Source organism: Fukomys damarensis, unplaced genomic scaffold, assembly GCF_012274545.1.
Source record: "Fukomys damarensis isolate Sample0158 unplaced genomic scaffold, DMR_v1.0_HiC HiC_scaffold_5, whole genome shotgun sequence".
In the NCBI taxonomy this organism is placed as follows: Eukaryota; Metazoa; Chordata; class Mammalia; order Rodentia; family Bathyergidae; genus Fukomys; species Fukomys damarensis.
This window is the reverse complement of record NW_022900917.1, coordinates 82,052,640-82,066,181: the sequence shown is the minus strand read 5'-3', so window position 1 is coordinate 82,066,181 and position 13,542 is coordinate 82,052,640. Positions and strand designations below refer to the sequence as shown.

General features: G+C 40.5%; 1 protein-coding gene across 21 annotated transcripts in view; it reads left to right on the top strand.

The window, feature by feature from the left end:
* The window catches only part of Ptk2 (protein tyrosine kinase 2), a 265,206-nt gene that overhangs the window by 230,924 nt on the left and 20,740 nt on the right, over window positions 1–13,542 (top strand). For all 21 annotated transcript variants that reach the window (XM_033760874.1, XM_033760884.1, XM_033760882.1 and 18 more), the window contains one exon: window positions 12,495–12,557. In XM_033760874.1, the coding sequence (XP_033616765.1) occupies window positions 12,495–12,557 (63 nt within the window). The remainder of the gene's footprint in view (window positions 1–12,494; window positions 12,558–13,542) is intronic.

Genomic DNA, 13,542 nt, shown 5'->3' with positions numbered 1-13,542 from the left:
TTTCTTTGCCAGTACCATGCTGATTTTATCACAGTGGCTTTGTAGTATAGTTTCAAATTGGGAATTGTTACACCTGGTGCCATGTGACTGTTGCCTATAATGGCTTTTGCTATTCTAGGTCTCTTGTGGTTCCAAATGAATTTTTGAATTCTTTTTTCTAGTTCTGTGAAATATAGTGTTGGAATTTCAATTGGCATTGCATTGAATGTATATAGCAGTTTTGGTAGTATGGCCATTTTCACTATGTTGATTCTTCCTACCCAGGAGCAGGGGATATCTTTCCATTTTTTTATATCCTCTTCGATTTCTTTTTTCAGAGTGCTGTAGTTTTCAGTGTAGAGATCTTTTGTTTCTTTTGTTAGATTGATTCCTAGATACTTCATTTTTTTGGATGCTATTGTAAAAAGGTAAGTTTTCATAACTACTAGGAAAATGAAAAGGATGGAAGGAGTTTGGAAGCAGAAAACAGGTACATTGGAACATTTTAAATTAAAACAAGGGCTGGGGGTATAACTCAGTCATAGAGAGCTTGCCTAGCATGCCAAGCCCCTGGGTCCCATCCCCAGCACAAGGGAGTGAGGGAGGACAAGAATAAGAAAGGAAATACTTCTACAATACATCTTCTCTGAACTGTCTCATGCCCCAATGACAGCAATATTTATAAAATGCATTGTGATCCTGTCCTTCTCTGAATTAAAATACCATGGTTACAAGGATAACTCTAGCCAGGTAAGACTGTAAGCCAAAACTTGCATTCTCTTCATTTTTTTTTTTAATATACATTTAATTGTTCAGGTTGATCTCCAGTCCCACACCTGCATTCTTCCCTCTTGTGGAGGCTAGAAGTCCTCCTAAAAGTCTCTCCTAAATGCCTCCTTCCAGGTGCCCCAGGCTGCCCCCCATTTGCCAGCCCTTGGGGTACATACAGCTCCCTGTTTCGCCCGCTTCTTTCTACTCGTGCTTCTGCTCTCAGACTTAATCTCCTTTCCTTTTGGTGGCTCATCCTTATGCCCACCTCAAATTATCAGTCTGTCTCCCAAGCACTGTGGTTCACTTTTGTTGTATTATATGAGAGAACAGTTAATTCTGCTTATAGAATACTGAAAAACAAATAGAATGTTTCAGGTATAGTAACCAGTGAGCTTGTGAGACACAGAATTTGTAGCTCTCTATATCCCCCATTACTTTACTTTTCTTACCACTTTGTGACAACATTTCATTTACTTCTTCACTTGTCTCTTCCCCTGGAGTGTCAGTGTCAAAGATGGGCACTGAATTCATTGTTCTTCAGCTCTTGCATTGCTGTTCAGAACTGATAAGACTTAGTCCGTGTTTGCTGAGTGAATACTTGCGATCCTATAAAATGTCTTAAATATTAGGCATCTAAATGTTGAATGGAAAATAAAAGCAAGCATAGCAAAAACCCTATGAACATAGATATTACACTTATGTTCCCAAGTGTGCAAACTAATTTTGATATGTAAAAAAATCACCAGAGAACTTGGAAAACCCAGTTTCAAGGCTCTAAGGTTGTACTGCAGTGGGTCTAGAATGGCAAGAACTTGCAGCATGAGTGGCCACCTAGTTGATCCCAAGGTTATACTCTGATCTTAGGCTTGGGGATGTTCTTAAAGGTTTGAAGATTACCTTAGTGCCCTGCTGATATGGATGACACGAAAAAGACTGGTACAGAGATCCATTAGAAAGTTGGGCAGTCATTTAAATAGGTGGTGGAGGGCTGAGATAGAAGCCAAGAGGGAGAGAGAATTAGATGCTCCAGAACAGAAAGGGACAAGATTGGTGAGTTGATATATGAGCTCAAGAGGAAGGAGAACTCCAGGACAGGAATCCTAGCTGTGATGGCACTGGAAGTGACACTGTGCCACCAAATGAGATAGAAAATTCAGAAGGAGGAGTCCTTTTGGGGGAAACATGATGACATTAAGTTTGGACTCGTGGGATTTATGGATGCATCTGGAGCAAATAACTGGCTTTGTGTTTGCCAGGGATGACAACTTGCAGTTAACCATAATAAAGCACTATTCTACTGTTCTGCTGCAGGGGTCCCAGTCAGAGTTTTTTGCAGAGAAAAAGTGCCTTGGGTGACATGTAACAGCACTCAGGAGGCTGAGGGCAGGAGGATTGCTACGAGTTTGAAGTCAACCTGCTACATAGTGAGTTCAAGGCCACCCTCAAGTACATAGCAAGACCCTGTCTCAAAAAACAAACAAGCTGGGTGTGGTGATGCACATCTGTAACCTAGCACTCCAGAGACTGAGGTAGGAGGATTGCCAAGAGTTTGAGGCCAACCTGGGCTACATAGTGAGCTCAAGGATAGCCTGAAATACAGAGCAAGACCCTGTCTCAAAAAAACAAACATAAAAAAACAAAAAGCCTGGGGATGTAGTTCAGTGCAAAGGCTCTGAGTTCACTTCTCAATACTAAAAAAAAAAAAAATTTTTTTTTTTTTATCTGAAGACACCTGCTCTCTGCTTGCCTTTTGATCTGGTCACAGACATGTGGCCCACATGCTGCTGTTCCCTTTGTGAGCACAGCTCTATACCCAGGGATGAGTTCTATTATATGAAAAGCTAACTGCTTTGTCAATAATAGTGCCCATTTTTTTCTCCTGGATCAGAACATGTCTACTAGAGGCCTAATGTTTTCAGAGTTCACATTGTTTTGGGAGGTTGCTGCTGTTCTCCACTCCTGTCATTTACTGAGTCCTTTTGTGGGTTGGGCATCCTTCCTTGTATATCTTCATTATTACAACACGCTATGCAAAATTTCTATGGTTAGAGGCTCCTCCCTGAGGTCCTATGGCCTCACAACAGCAGATGCTCTGTCCTAGACTGTGTTCTGTCTTATGTCTCTGAGATAGCTGTGTCCAAGAATTCAACTGTTATAAGTGCCAGGGTAGAGCCTCTGTCTGCTGAAAGGGCTTGCCTTCCTATGAAGCCCTGCCTAAAAATAGAGTAACTTGGCTTCTTATTAGTACTGTGTACATAGCAATTTTCTAATGTGGCACTATGCTTTTTTTTTTTTTTAAAAAAAAAAGGATTTTAATTTTAAATGAACAAGTCCTGTCTATATAAAGCCTACTTTGTGTTCTGAGAAAGGACAGAAACAGCAGAGCTGTTTTTCCTTTGCACAACAGACCTAGTAGCCTGAAAGAACATCAAGACCGAAGCTGGCGAGCCATAGCAGGGTGCTGCCTCCCAGAGGACTGGCCATTGCACTGACCATACCCCTCCTGCAGCAGGCCAGGGTTGGGAGCCACAGAGTCTTGTCAGAGGAGAAACAACTTTGAGTTGAAAATCTTAACTGTGAAGTTTCCTAGAATAATAGCAACAGGGTAGATTCCATGGCTGACCTGTTTATTTCTGTGTCCCTAGAATCTGAAGCTTTGTCCTGAGCTCTTGGTGGAGTCTGTGTTGAGGCTGGTTACAGTGCTGGACCACAAAAGACTCCCAGCGCTGGAATCACCAGATTTGCTCTTTGTTCTAATCTTGTTACTTTGGGAATTGCTACTATTCTGTCACTTTATACCTTTCCAGAACATTCTCACAATAGCATGATCCAGAGAAGATCCCTATAGAATTGAATATTGTTTTATTGTTTTCAAAGGGTCTACGGAGAGCAGACTATGTGCAGCTGCCTTTCATTCTGACATGGTCTGTTCTTTTGTGGAGGACAATGTGCCTGGTGTCCACATCCCCAAGGCCACCTGTACCTTGCCCACCAGGAATCTGAGCACCTAGTAGCTGGCACCTGGAGAGCTACTCCAGGTTGAATTCCAGCCTAATTCTGCCTTTCTTATCTTCAGATTCCTTACCTTTAAAATATTTTGTCAGCTGGGCATGGTGGTGCGCTCAAAATCCCAGAACTCTGGAGGTAAGGCAGGAGGATCACCTTGAGTTCCTGCCCAGCCTTAGCAACATAGCGAGACCCTGTCTCAAAAAAATTGTCAGCATCACTGATGAAGCATTCCTTCAGCAAATATTTACTTTGTGCATGATATTGCCAAACACAGCTGTAATTCCATCTTAAGTAGGTATTCTGCTGATTTCATGGGTGAAGAAACGGGTCTGGAGAGGTTTAGTCCCTTCCTCAAATAACCATAAACAGATCACAGGAAGAATGCATAGGGCACTTTTTCACCCACCTGCGCCCCGCCCCTCATTCTACTAGGTCATGGAGATGGTGGGGGGACATCTTCATGGATCTTTGCTCATCTAGTAGAAAGACAAAATGGCCAGGTACTTAAGGAATGGGAAAAGGGGCCAATTCCAGCAGCAGATGGTGGTCTGCTTATGAATTGGCAGGGAGTTGTGACATGCTACCACACAAGTGTGAGGAACAGACAGAGAAGTGTGGAAATGTACTTGAAGAATTTCCTAAATCTTCAAAACCTTTTACTCAGTAATCCCTTAGTGTCCAAGGAAAATAACTGAGAACTGAAAGATTTCTTTACAAAAGTATTTACCCACAGCACGTTAATACCACTGAAGTTTTAAAAATAACCCACATAGCCAGCAATAAAACTATTCACTTTTAACCCTATGTGGCACTAGCTCAGTGATTTGCAATGTTCTCATATAATCCCAATCATAGTTTTTACAATTGCTGCTCTGCTTTAGTGACCAAGAAATTAGGCTCAGATGTTACATACTTCTCTGGCATGGAGCCTGACAGGAACCTAGGCAGACTGCCAGAGCTGTATCCTTCACTTACATTTTCTGTTTCATGATGCTATTAGCTCATATTGTGTACCCTCTTCACGCTGCATCTTCCCCTGTGTAAATTTTATGTGACGGCTGCAAAACTACATAACATGGTTCCTTTTTTTTTTTTTTCTGGAACAAGAATTGTTCATGATGGACCATAATTCATGTGCCTTTACTGCATGTTGCCTCTGATTTAAATATATCACCACCAGCTTGAACCATCATTGGTACATGCATGACTATCACATTGGGTGGCATGGTACAGTCCCATCAGGTGGTACAAGCCACCTTTAGGGACAGCCATGGAGGTACCACAGGTGGGTCAGTCCTCCCAATGAGATAGTCATGCGTAGACCACCAGTGGTTCAAACCAGCAGGAATGTGTTAAACCCAGGGGCTTTGCACTGAGCTGTATCCCCTGCTCTTTGGGGGTGGGGGGTGGATAGAAGATCTTACTAAGTTACCCAAGCTAAGTTTGAACTTGTGGTCCTCCTGCCTCAGCTTCTCAGCATTCTGGGATTGCAAAGCTAACCCACCATGCCCAGATCCCATTTTGTAAACATATATTTATAGCAGGTTATGTCTAATACTAGTAACTTCTAATTGATGAGATTAAGTGGACTTTTTTTTTTTTCTCTTTTTTACAGAATCTTAATTTTTCACAGAAAATACATGCTTCAGGCCAGGGATGTAGCTCAGTGGCACCATGCCTGCCTGGAAAACACAAAGTCCTGAGTTCAGTTACCTGTACCCAAAAAAAAAGAGCTGAAGGGCTGGGGATTTAGGTCAGTGGTGCCATGTCTGCCTCATAAGTGCAAGGTCCTGGGTTCGATCTCCAGTACCCCCCCAAAAAAAGGAAATACGTGTTTCTTTTGTTTGGGCTATTATTAATTAATAGAAGAGTTTTTAAATTTTATTAGTATATATTTGCCACACACATTCATCATAGGGAATCTGTACCTGTACATAATAGATCTTAATTCTTTTTCTCCTCCATTCTCCTCCCCTCCTTTCAACCTCATTTACAGAAATCTTGTTTCCATTTTTTTCCTTCCATTCTGTTTTTTAATCCCTTCCTCCCACCTCCTCCATTGATCCCCTTCCCATTTCAACATGTTTCTCCTACTTCCCAATATCTGTCCTCCATTTTGCTCCTTACTTACCCTTTGAGTTTATCACATAAGAGAAATGATGCAATATTTAAGCTTGCATGTCTTACTTATTTCACTTAAAATTATAGTCTTAGGGTGCATCCATTTACCTACAAATGACTAAAGGTTGTCCTTCTTTATGGCAGAGTAGTACTTCATTGTGTATAAAAGCTACATCTTTGTTGTACATTCATCCACTGATGGACATCTGGGCTGTTTCCAAGGTTTGACTATTACAAATTGTGTTACTATAAACATGGGTGTTGCATGTATCACTGTGGTATGATGCTTTTAACTCTTCTGGGAAGGTTCCAAGAAGGGGAATAGCTGGATCAAATGGAACCACTAGTTCAGTTTTTTGAGGAATCTAAATTGATCTGCATATTGGTTGTATCAATTTATAGTCCCACAAATAGTGGAGAAGGTTCCTTCCCCCCCGCCCCACAGCCTTGCCAGTATTTGTTATTGGTTGATTTCTGGATGATAGTCATTCTTTCTGGAGTGAAATGGAATCTCAGTGTTGTTTTAATTTCTATTTTGTCAATAACAAGTGATGTTGGAAATTTTTTCATTTATTTATTTACTGTTTGCACCTCTTCATCGGAGAAGTGTCTATTCATTTCAGATGCCTGTTTTTGTATTGGTTCTTTTAATTTGGGGAGTCTGTTTTTTTTCAGTTCTGTATATATTACAGATATTCATCCTTTGTCTGAGGAGTAGCTGGTAAAAATTTTTCCCATTCTATGGGTTGTCTCTTTACTCTGCTGGTGATTTCCTTTGCTTTGCAAAAACTTTTTAATATGATGGAATCCCAGTTGTTGATTCTCTGTTTTCTGTAATGATCAGGGTTTTCTGTGTGATCAGGGATTTTTGTTTTTTTTTTTTCATAAAGTCTTTGTTTGCTTACACCTGTCTCTTCAAGAGACACTTCAGATTAAGTGTTTCTGTTTTTATATTTATATATTTGATCCATTTCTATTTAGTTCAATGCATAGTGAGAGAGAAGGGTCTAGGTTTAGTCTTCCATATGTTAAAAGCCAACTTTCTCAGCACTATTAAAGAGGCTTTCTTCCAGTGAAGGTGTTTAGACCCTTTCTCAAAGATAAAGTAAGTGAGTGTATTTGGAGTTGTTTCTGCATCTTCTGCTCTATTCTATTGATCATCGGGTACTGCTGATCATCAGGAAAAACAGGTACTGCTTTTTTGCCAGTACTGTGCTGTTTTTTGTTTGTTTGTTTGTTTTGAGACAGTTGTGTGTAGTTGAGACTGCCCTGGAACTCACTGTGTAGCCCAGGCTGGTCTCGAACTCACAGCAATCCTCCTGCCTCAGCCTCTCGAGTGCTGGGATTACAGGCGTGCGCCACCACGCCCAGCTAGTACTGTGCTGTTTTTATCATGGTAGTTTTGTAGTATATCTTCAATCAGGGATTGTGATACCTCTTGCCTTCCCCTCGAAGCCAGAATTGCCTTTGCTTTTCTGGGCCTCTCTTGGTTCTGTATGAATTTGAGGATCGTTTTCTCTAGTTCTGTGAGGTATACTATTGGTAATTTAATTAGGATTGCATTAAAACTGTATAATAGTTTTGGAAGTATGGCCATTTTCACTATATTGGTTCTGCCTATGTATCTTTTCATTTTCTGACATCCCCTTCCATCTCCTTTTTCAGAGTACTGAAGTTTTTAATTGAAGGTATTTCACTTCCTTCATTTGATTAATGTATTTCATTTTTCTTCATGCTATTGTGAAAGGTATGGTTTCCCTACTTTCTATCTCAGTGAGTTTGTTATTTAGGTATAGGAATACTATTGATTTTTGAGTGTTGATGTTATGTCCTGCTACATTTTTTAATTTATTTGTTAATTCTAGAAATCTTTAGAGTTTTTGTGGTCTTCTATGTAAAGTATCATGTCTTTTCTGTATCATTCCAACTTTAGTATATGTGCTGCCGAAGCAATAGTAATTGAACTTCTTCCTTTCCTGTCCTTTTACTTCTTTCTCTTGTCTAATTACTCTGGCTAATGTTTCCAGAAATATATTGAACAGGAGTGGTAATAGTAAGCATATTTGTCTTGTTCCTGATTTTAGAGTGAAAGCTTTCAGTTTTTGACCATTTTGTCTGATGTTAGCTGTTGTTGCATCATAGATGGCTTTTTTAGGTTGAGATAGAGATCTATTCCAGTATTTGTAGGGTTTTTATCGTAAATGAGTGCTGAACTTTGTCATATGCTTTTTCTGTATCTGTTGAGATGATCATAGTTTTTGTCCTTGATTCTCTTAATGTGGTATACTACATTTATTGATTAGCATATGTTGAACCATCCCTGCATACCTAAGATGAATCCTACTTAGCCGTGATATATAATCTTAATGATTTGCTGCATTCTGTTTGCCAGTGTCTTATTGAGGGTTTTTGCATCTCCATTTAAGGACTTGGCCTGTCATTCCCTTTCTTAGTTGGATTCTTCTCTGTTTTTGGTGTCAGGGTAATGCTTGCTTCCAGAAAAAAATTTGGAAGTAATGCTTCCTTTTCAAATTTATTAAAGTGTTTGAGGAGTAGTAGCATTAGATCTCTAAATTTCCTGTAGAATTCAACAGTGAATCCATCAGGACCTGGGCTTTTCTTTTATATTACTTCTTCAGTTTCATTAACTGATACTGGATTATTTAGAATTTTTATATCTTCTTGATTTTCCATGCTTGAGAAGTTTTCAGCTATTCTGTAAACAGCATTTTTTTTAATGTCCTTTGTCCTATCTTCTGATTTTCCATTGATTCTAGTTAATCATATGTTGTTGTTCTTTGCATTGTCTAGCAGCTATCTGATTGTTTGTGGTACCTTGCTATTGTTAAGGACTCTTTCATTGGATCACTAACTACAACCCTGTCTTCCAGATTTGATATTCTGTCTTCACATTGGTTGATTTCTGCTGCATATACTTTCAATATGATTTTTAATCTCCTGGACATCTGTTTGAATTTCTTATGGAATCAAATTATTTCCTATATTGAGCATTCATGGTTTCTATCACTTTCCTGAGCACCTGTTTTTTTAATCTGTGTCAGCTCTAGGTTCCCTAACATATCCTTCATTATGGTCATCATTGCTTCAATTCCATGTGTAATTACTTTTATTTTGGGGGTTTGGGGGGGTTGTTTGTTTTCCCTAGAGACTCATTCGTCTGCTTTACTACTTACACTACTACCATGTCAGAAAACTCAGGTGGGTGACTTTTGATTTCTTCCATCTCAATCCTCCCTAAATTTGCCTTGGGCAAGTTGGAGGTCTTGGGCTGCATCTTACTTCCATGGTTTTTCATTTTTATTTGTTTGTTTGTTTATTCTCTGCATTGATGCTCATAAATTGCTTTTGTATATATCTTTATTACTAGTGTGGAGATCTCTTTAGGAAATGTCTACTTTTCAGAAATACCTTCTAGGCATAGCTGACTCTTGGCCTTTGAGTCTGTCCCAGGATCCTACCTTTTTGGTTTATTAGGGATAAGCAGTTGTTGCAGCCTATTAGGCCTAGCCCCCAGTTCTTTGATATTGGACTGTAGTGTTGTGTCCCCCAGACAGTCAGCTATCTTAGGTCACAGCATCCCCTGCTCCATTCCACCACATTTCTCCCTGGAGACCTCTGCAGTTGACTGCTTTCACTGTGTATCTATAAATTCAATCTTTTCTCATGCCAGCAGCCAGAGAGAAAGTGCTGCTTGCTCCTTCCTTTTTTTATGTGTAGTCTGTCTTTTCAGTTTCTCTATAGGCTCCAGTTTTCCTTTCAGGTCCTTCCTGGGTCCTAGAGATCCACTCCCTCCTTTCCTTCCCCAAGTTGTTATTTTCCAGTGTCTGTATTCTGAATCTTGGGGAGTTTGATTAGTTGCTGCTTACTACTCTGCCATCTTCTCAGAAGTCCCCAAACAGAGAACTTTTTTAAAAATACTTCCCTAAATCACATGACTGTGAAATGACCCTTTATGAGTTGGGCCTGCTGGGTCGGGTCAGGTCTGGTCTGGTCTGGTCTTGTCTTTTCTTTTTCCTGCAGTAGTATCAAGCCCCATACTCCATAACTAGGGTTTGAGTGTATCCCCAGAAAGTTCATGTGTTTAAAACCGTAATTCCTCAGTGCAATGTTGTTGGGGGGTAGTCTAATGGGAAGTGTTCTTGTCATAGGAGTAGAGCCCTCATTAGTGAATTAGCACCTTTAGCTGTCAAGTGAGTTGGGCTCTCTTTTTAGCATGCAACCACCTGCCCTCCTGATTCCCATCATGAGTTGAACATTACAAGCCAAGCAAATGCTGGTACTATTCTCTTGGACTTCCCAGTCTCCAGAACCATGAGCCTAAAACCTTTATGCTTTACAAGTCGCTCAGTCTCAAGTGTTCTTTATAGCAACAGAAAATGACTTAAGACATCCTCTCTTTCCTCAGAATCCTACAAGAGGGCTTAGGAGGAGATCTGATTTGTTTGGGTTTTTGTTTTTTGGTACCTAGGATCAAACTTAGGACCTTGTGCTTACCAGGCAGGTGTGGTACCACTGAGCTACATCCCTGGCCAGAGACTCAGTTTTCAAGCTATCACCCAAGTACATGGACAAAGGAGAAAAGTATAGTTTCACACGTGGAAAAAAGGTGTAAGAGTAGTGCAAAGAATTCCAACATTCCCTTCACCTAAACTCCTCAGTTTTAACACTTGGCCACATCTGCTTTATCATTGGCTCTGCATGTTTATGCATCTTGTTTTTTTCCTGAACCATTGGTGTAAGTAGCAGATATCATGCTCTTTACTCCTAAATACTGTGATGTGATTTCCTAAAGGTATGGCTGTCATTCTGCCTAGCCACAGTCCAGTGCCGACATGAGGAAGTTTAGGTGATGCAGTCTTGCCATTTGATCTGACAGCCTATCTATGTCTCACCTGTTGTTCACATACTGCCTTTTGAGAACCAAGCCCTAACCATGAGTTATGTACAATTGCATGTCTCTCTGGTCTGCCTAATAAACCTGAGCAGTTTCTCCACGTTTCTTGATGTTTGCGTTGTATATTACTTTATGATCTGTCAAAGCAAGGTCCTCTCAGGCACATTTTCTCAGAATGTCTTTGGTTTGGGATTTTTTTTTTCCCTGTGTCCTGGAGTTGAGGGTTCACTGCCTCCATTCAGTAGAGGTGCAGCTCCAGCATTTGCTGGAACAGGACCTGGAGGAAGCAGCTCCAGTGATTGGCTTAATGTCTCTCTCTGTTGCTGTCTGTACTGCCAGACAAGTCTGTTGTTCAGGCCAGGGCTACCTGCCTCTGACTTTTCTCTTGAGTGCATTTGCCTCCTAGTTACACTTGTGCCTGTCTCCTGGCATAGTCCTTTCTGGTTGAAGATATAGCATACTGTTCTGCCACAGTGATCTGACTACATGTCTCTCGACCAACTTTTCCTGGATCATGCTCTATTTATGTATCTCTGACATGTGCAATAAGAACTGGCTTTTAACCCATTTATGCCAAAGATGACAATTTTTTGAATTTTTGCATGAAATTCATAATATTACCTAGACAAATTCAAGGAACAAGAATTTGAAGGGAAAATATTTAATTATGTTCCATTGTTATGGGCATTCTGAAATGGAACACTGTGCCATTGGAGGGCTAACATTACTAGTCCCTGATACTGTAGTGCATATAAGTACAGAAGAGCATTTTACCTTTAGAACTTTATTTCAGTCATGGTCTTCACAGTTCAGAAGTATTTATTCAGAGATCTTCTGGTTTCATTTTCTATCATACTTTATAGAAGTCTACTTTCTCAACATGCATTGCAAATTTAGGTCACTTCCCACCTGATTTGGGGTGGAAATTTTTCAAAAAAGGGAAGGTCTTTTTTTACATCTTAGCCTGGAAGTTGTCTCAGTAGGCAATCTATTGAATGTGTGCTCCTTGAACTGGCTTGGCAAGGTTATGCACTGGGGAAATAGGCTGAGATGCACAGGAGTGGCATCAGTTCTTCTGAACATTACAAACACTAAGTACCCCTGCTTTCTATGCTGTCGCTCTCAGCACTGTCCATCCTGTTTCAAGACACCTCTGGTTATTAGTTTTTCTGCAAGTGAGCTAAAATGTGCCCTGTGTTCACCCTTTCCCACACAACAGTTCTGAGGATTCTTAACAACTGTTGTCTATCCAGAGTCCAGTCTGTGGTGAGCCATCAGTGTCTCCTACACTTATTTCCTTGTATTCCCTTTCCCAGACCTCAGTATTCATTAATGGCCTATGTTCTCCCACTCCCAGAAGAAAAGGGAGTAAGTGGGCAGAGAATAGTATGGGTCTCTGTTCTGGAAAGACGTTTCCCTTCAAGTCATCAAAGGGCTTCTCTGAGCATGGCCCTGGAAGGAGATGCAGATGCCAGGCTTCAGTTGCCACAGTGAGGAACACTGGCTCACACAGAACTGAGAAAGAAGCAAGACTTGGAGCACAGACACCATAGAATGAAGAAAGCAAGAGTAAAGGCAGAAAGTGTAGCCTGCAGCAGAGAACAACTGTGTTGTAAAAGGAAGGAATTTTGAACAGAATTTGTCAGTGATCTTCAAGTAAAAAATAAAGCTATTTCTATTTTTGTTTTAATCTCTTAAGAAACCTGATGTGAGACTCTCTCGAGGCAGCATTGACAGGGAGGATGGGAGTCTTCAGGGTCCGGTAAGTACCTGCTTGAGTTTGAATTCAGATGTCATGTGCATGACTTGTTGTTGGAAGTAAAGTATCCAGTCTGACTGGATACAGAACAAAGAATCAATTCTATGAATACAGGGACTATTTTAATTAAGATTATTAAAATATATCTTAATGCAGATGCAGAAGTTTGTGCTCCACTGTTGATACAGGGTTTTTATTAGTAAGTAAACCGAACTCTGTGACCTGAAGAAATATTCAAGCAAATTGATTGTTATATGCAAGTTGCCATTTGCTAAATTTTTAAAACAGTCTACCCATATAAGGCCTGTGGGTAGGAAAATATCACTGAGTTGACTTCTAGACACATGTGCAGAAGTGCCACTGTCAGCACTGGTTTTAAAATCTTTTAGACTTTTCTCTATATATCAAATGGCATCCAACTTTGAGACAAATGTGTGCTGAAGCTTTCTGGATCTTTTTGTAGTAACCTTTGAATGGAATGCAGCATGAACCTTAATCACAATTCTGTCTTCAGCAGCTCCACAGTGCATAATGTTCTTACTAGGAATTTTTTCTAATCCATGCCATAAAATTTCTTCTGCCCCTGAGATCTGGCAACTGAAATATTTGCCCAGCTGCCAGCCTGTGATGGTTTGGCCTCTCCCATCAGAATGTGCTGGCTCAGTGGTCTCTATGCAGTTCATGAGTCAGACCTAACTGGTAGTGCCATATAGTTCATGAGCAAAAATGTCCCATGACTATCCATTTAAAGTCTCCACATACTGTCTTATGTTTGAAAGACTGACGTATAGCAAGCAGTCTGCCTTGATTTGTTAAAGGAGAACTGAGCCAGGCATGGTGGCGCACACCTGAAATCCCGCACTCTAGAAGGTCGAGGCAGGAGGATTGCCAGTTCGAGTCTGTCCTGGGTAACCTAGTGATTTAGTGAAACCCTATATCAAAATTTAAAACTGGCCTGGGGATGTATCCCTGTGTGAAGCCCCTGGGT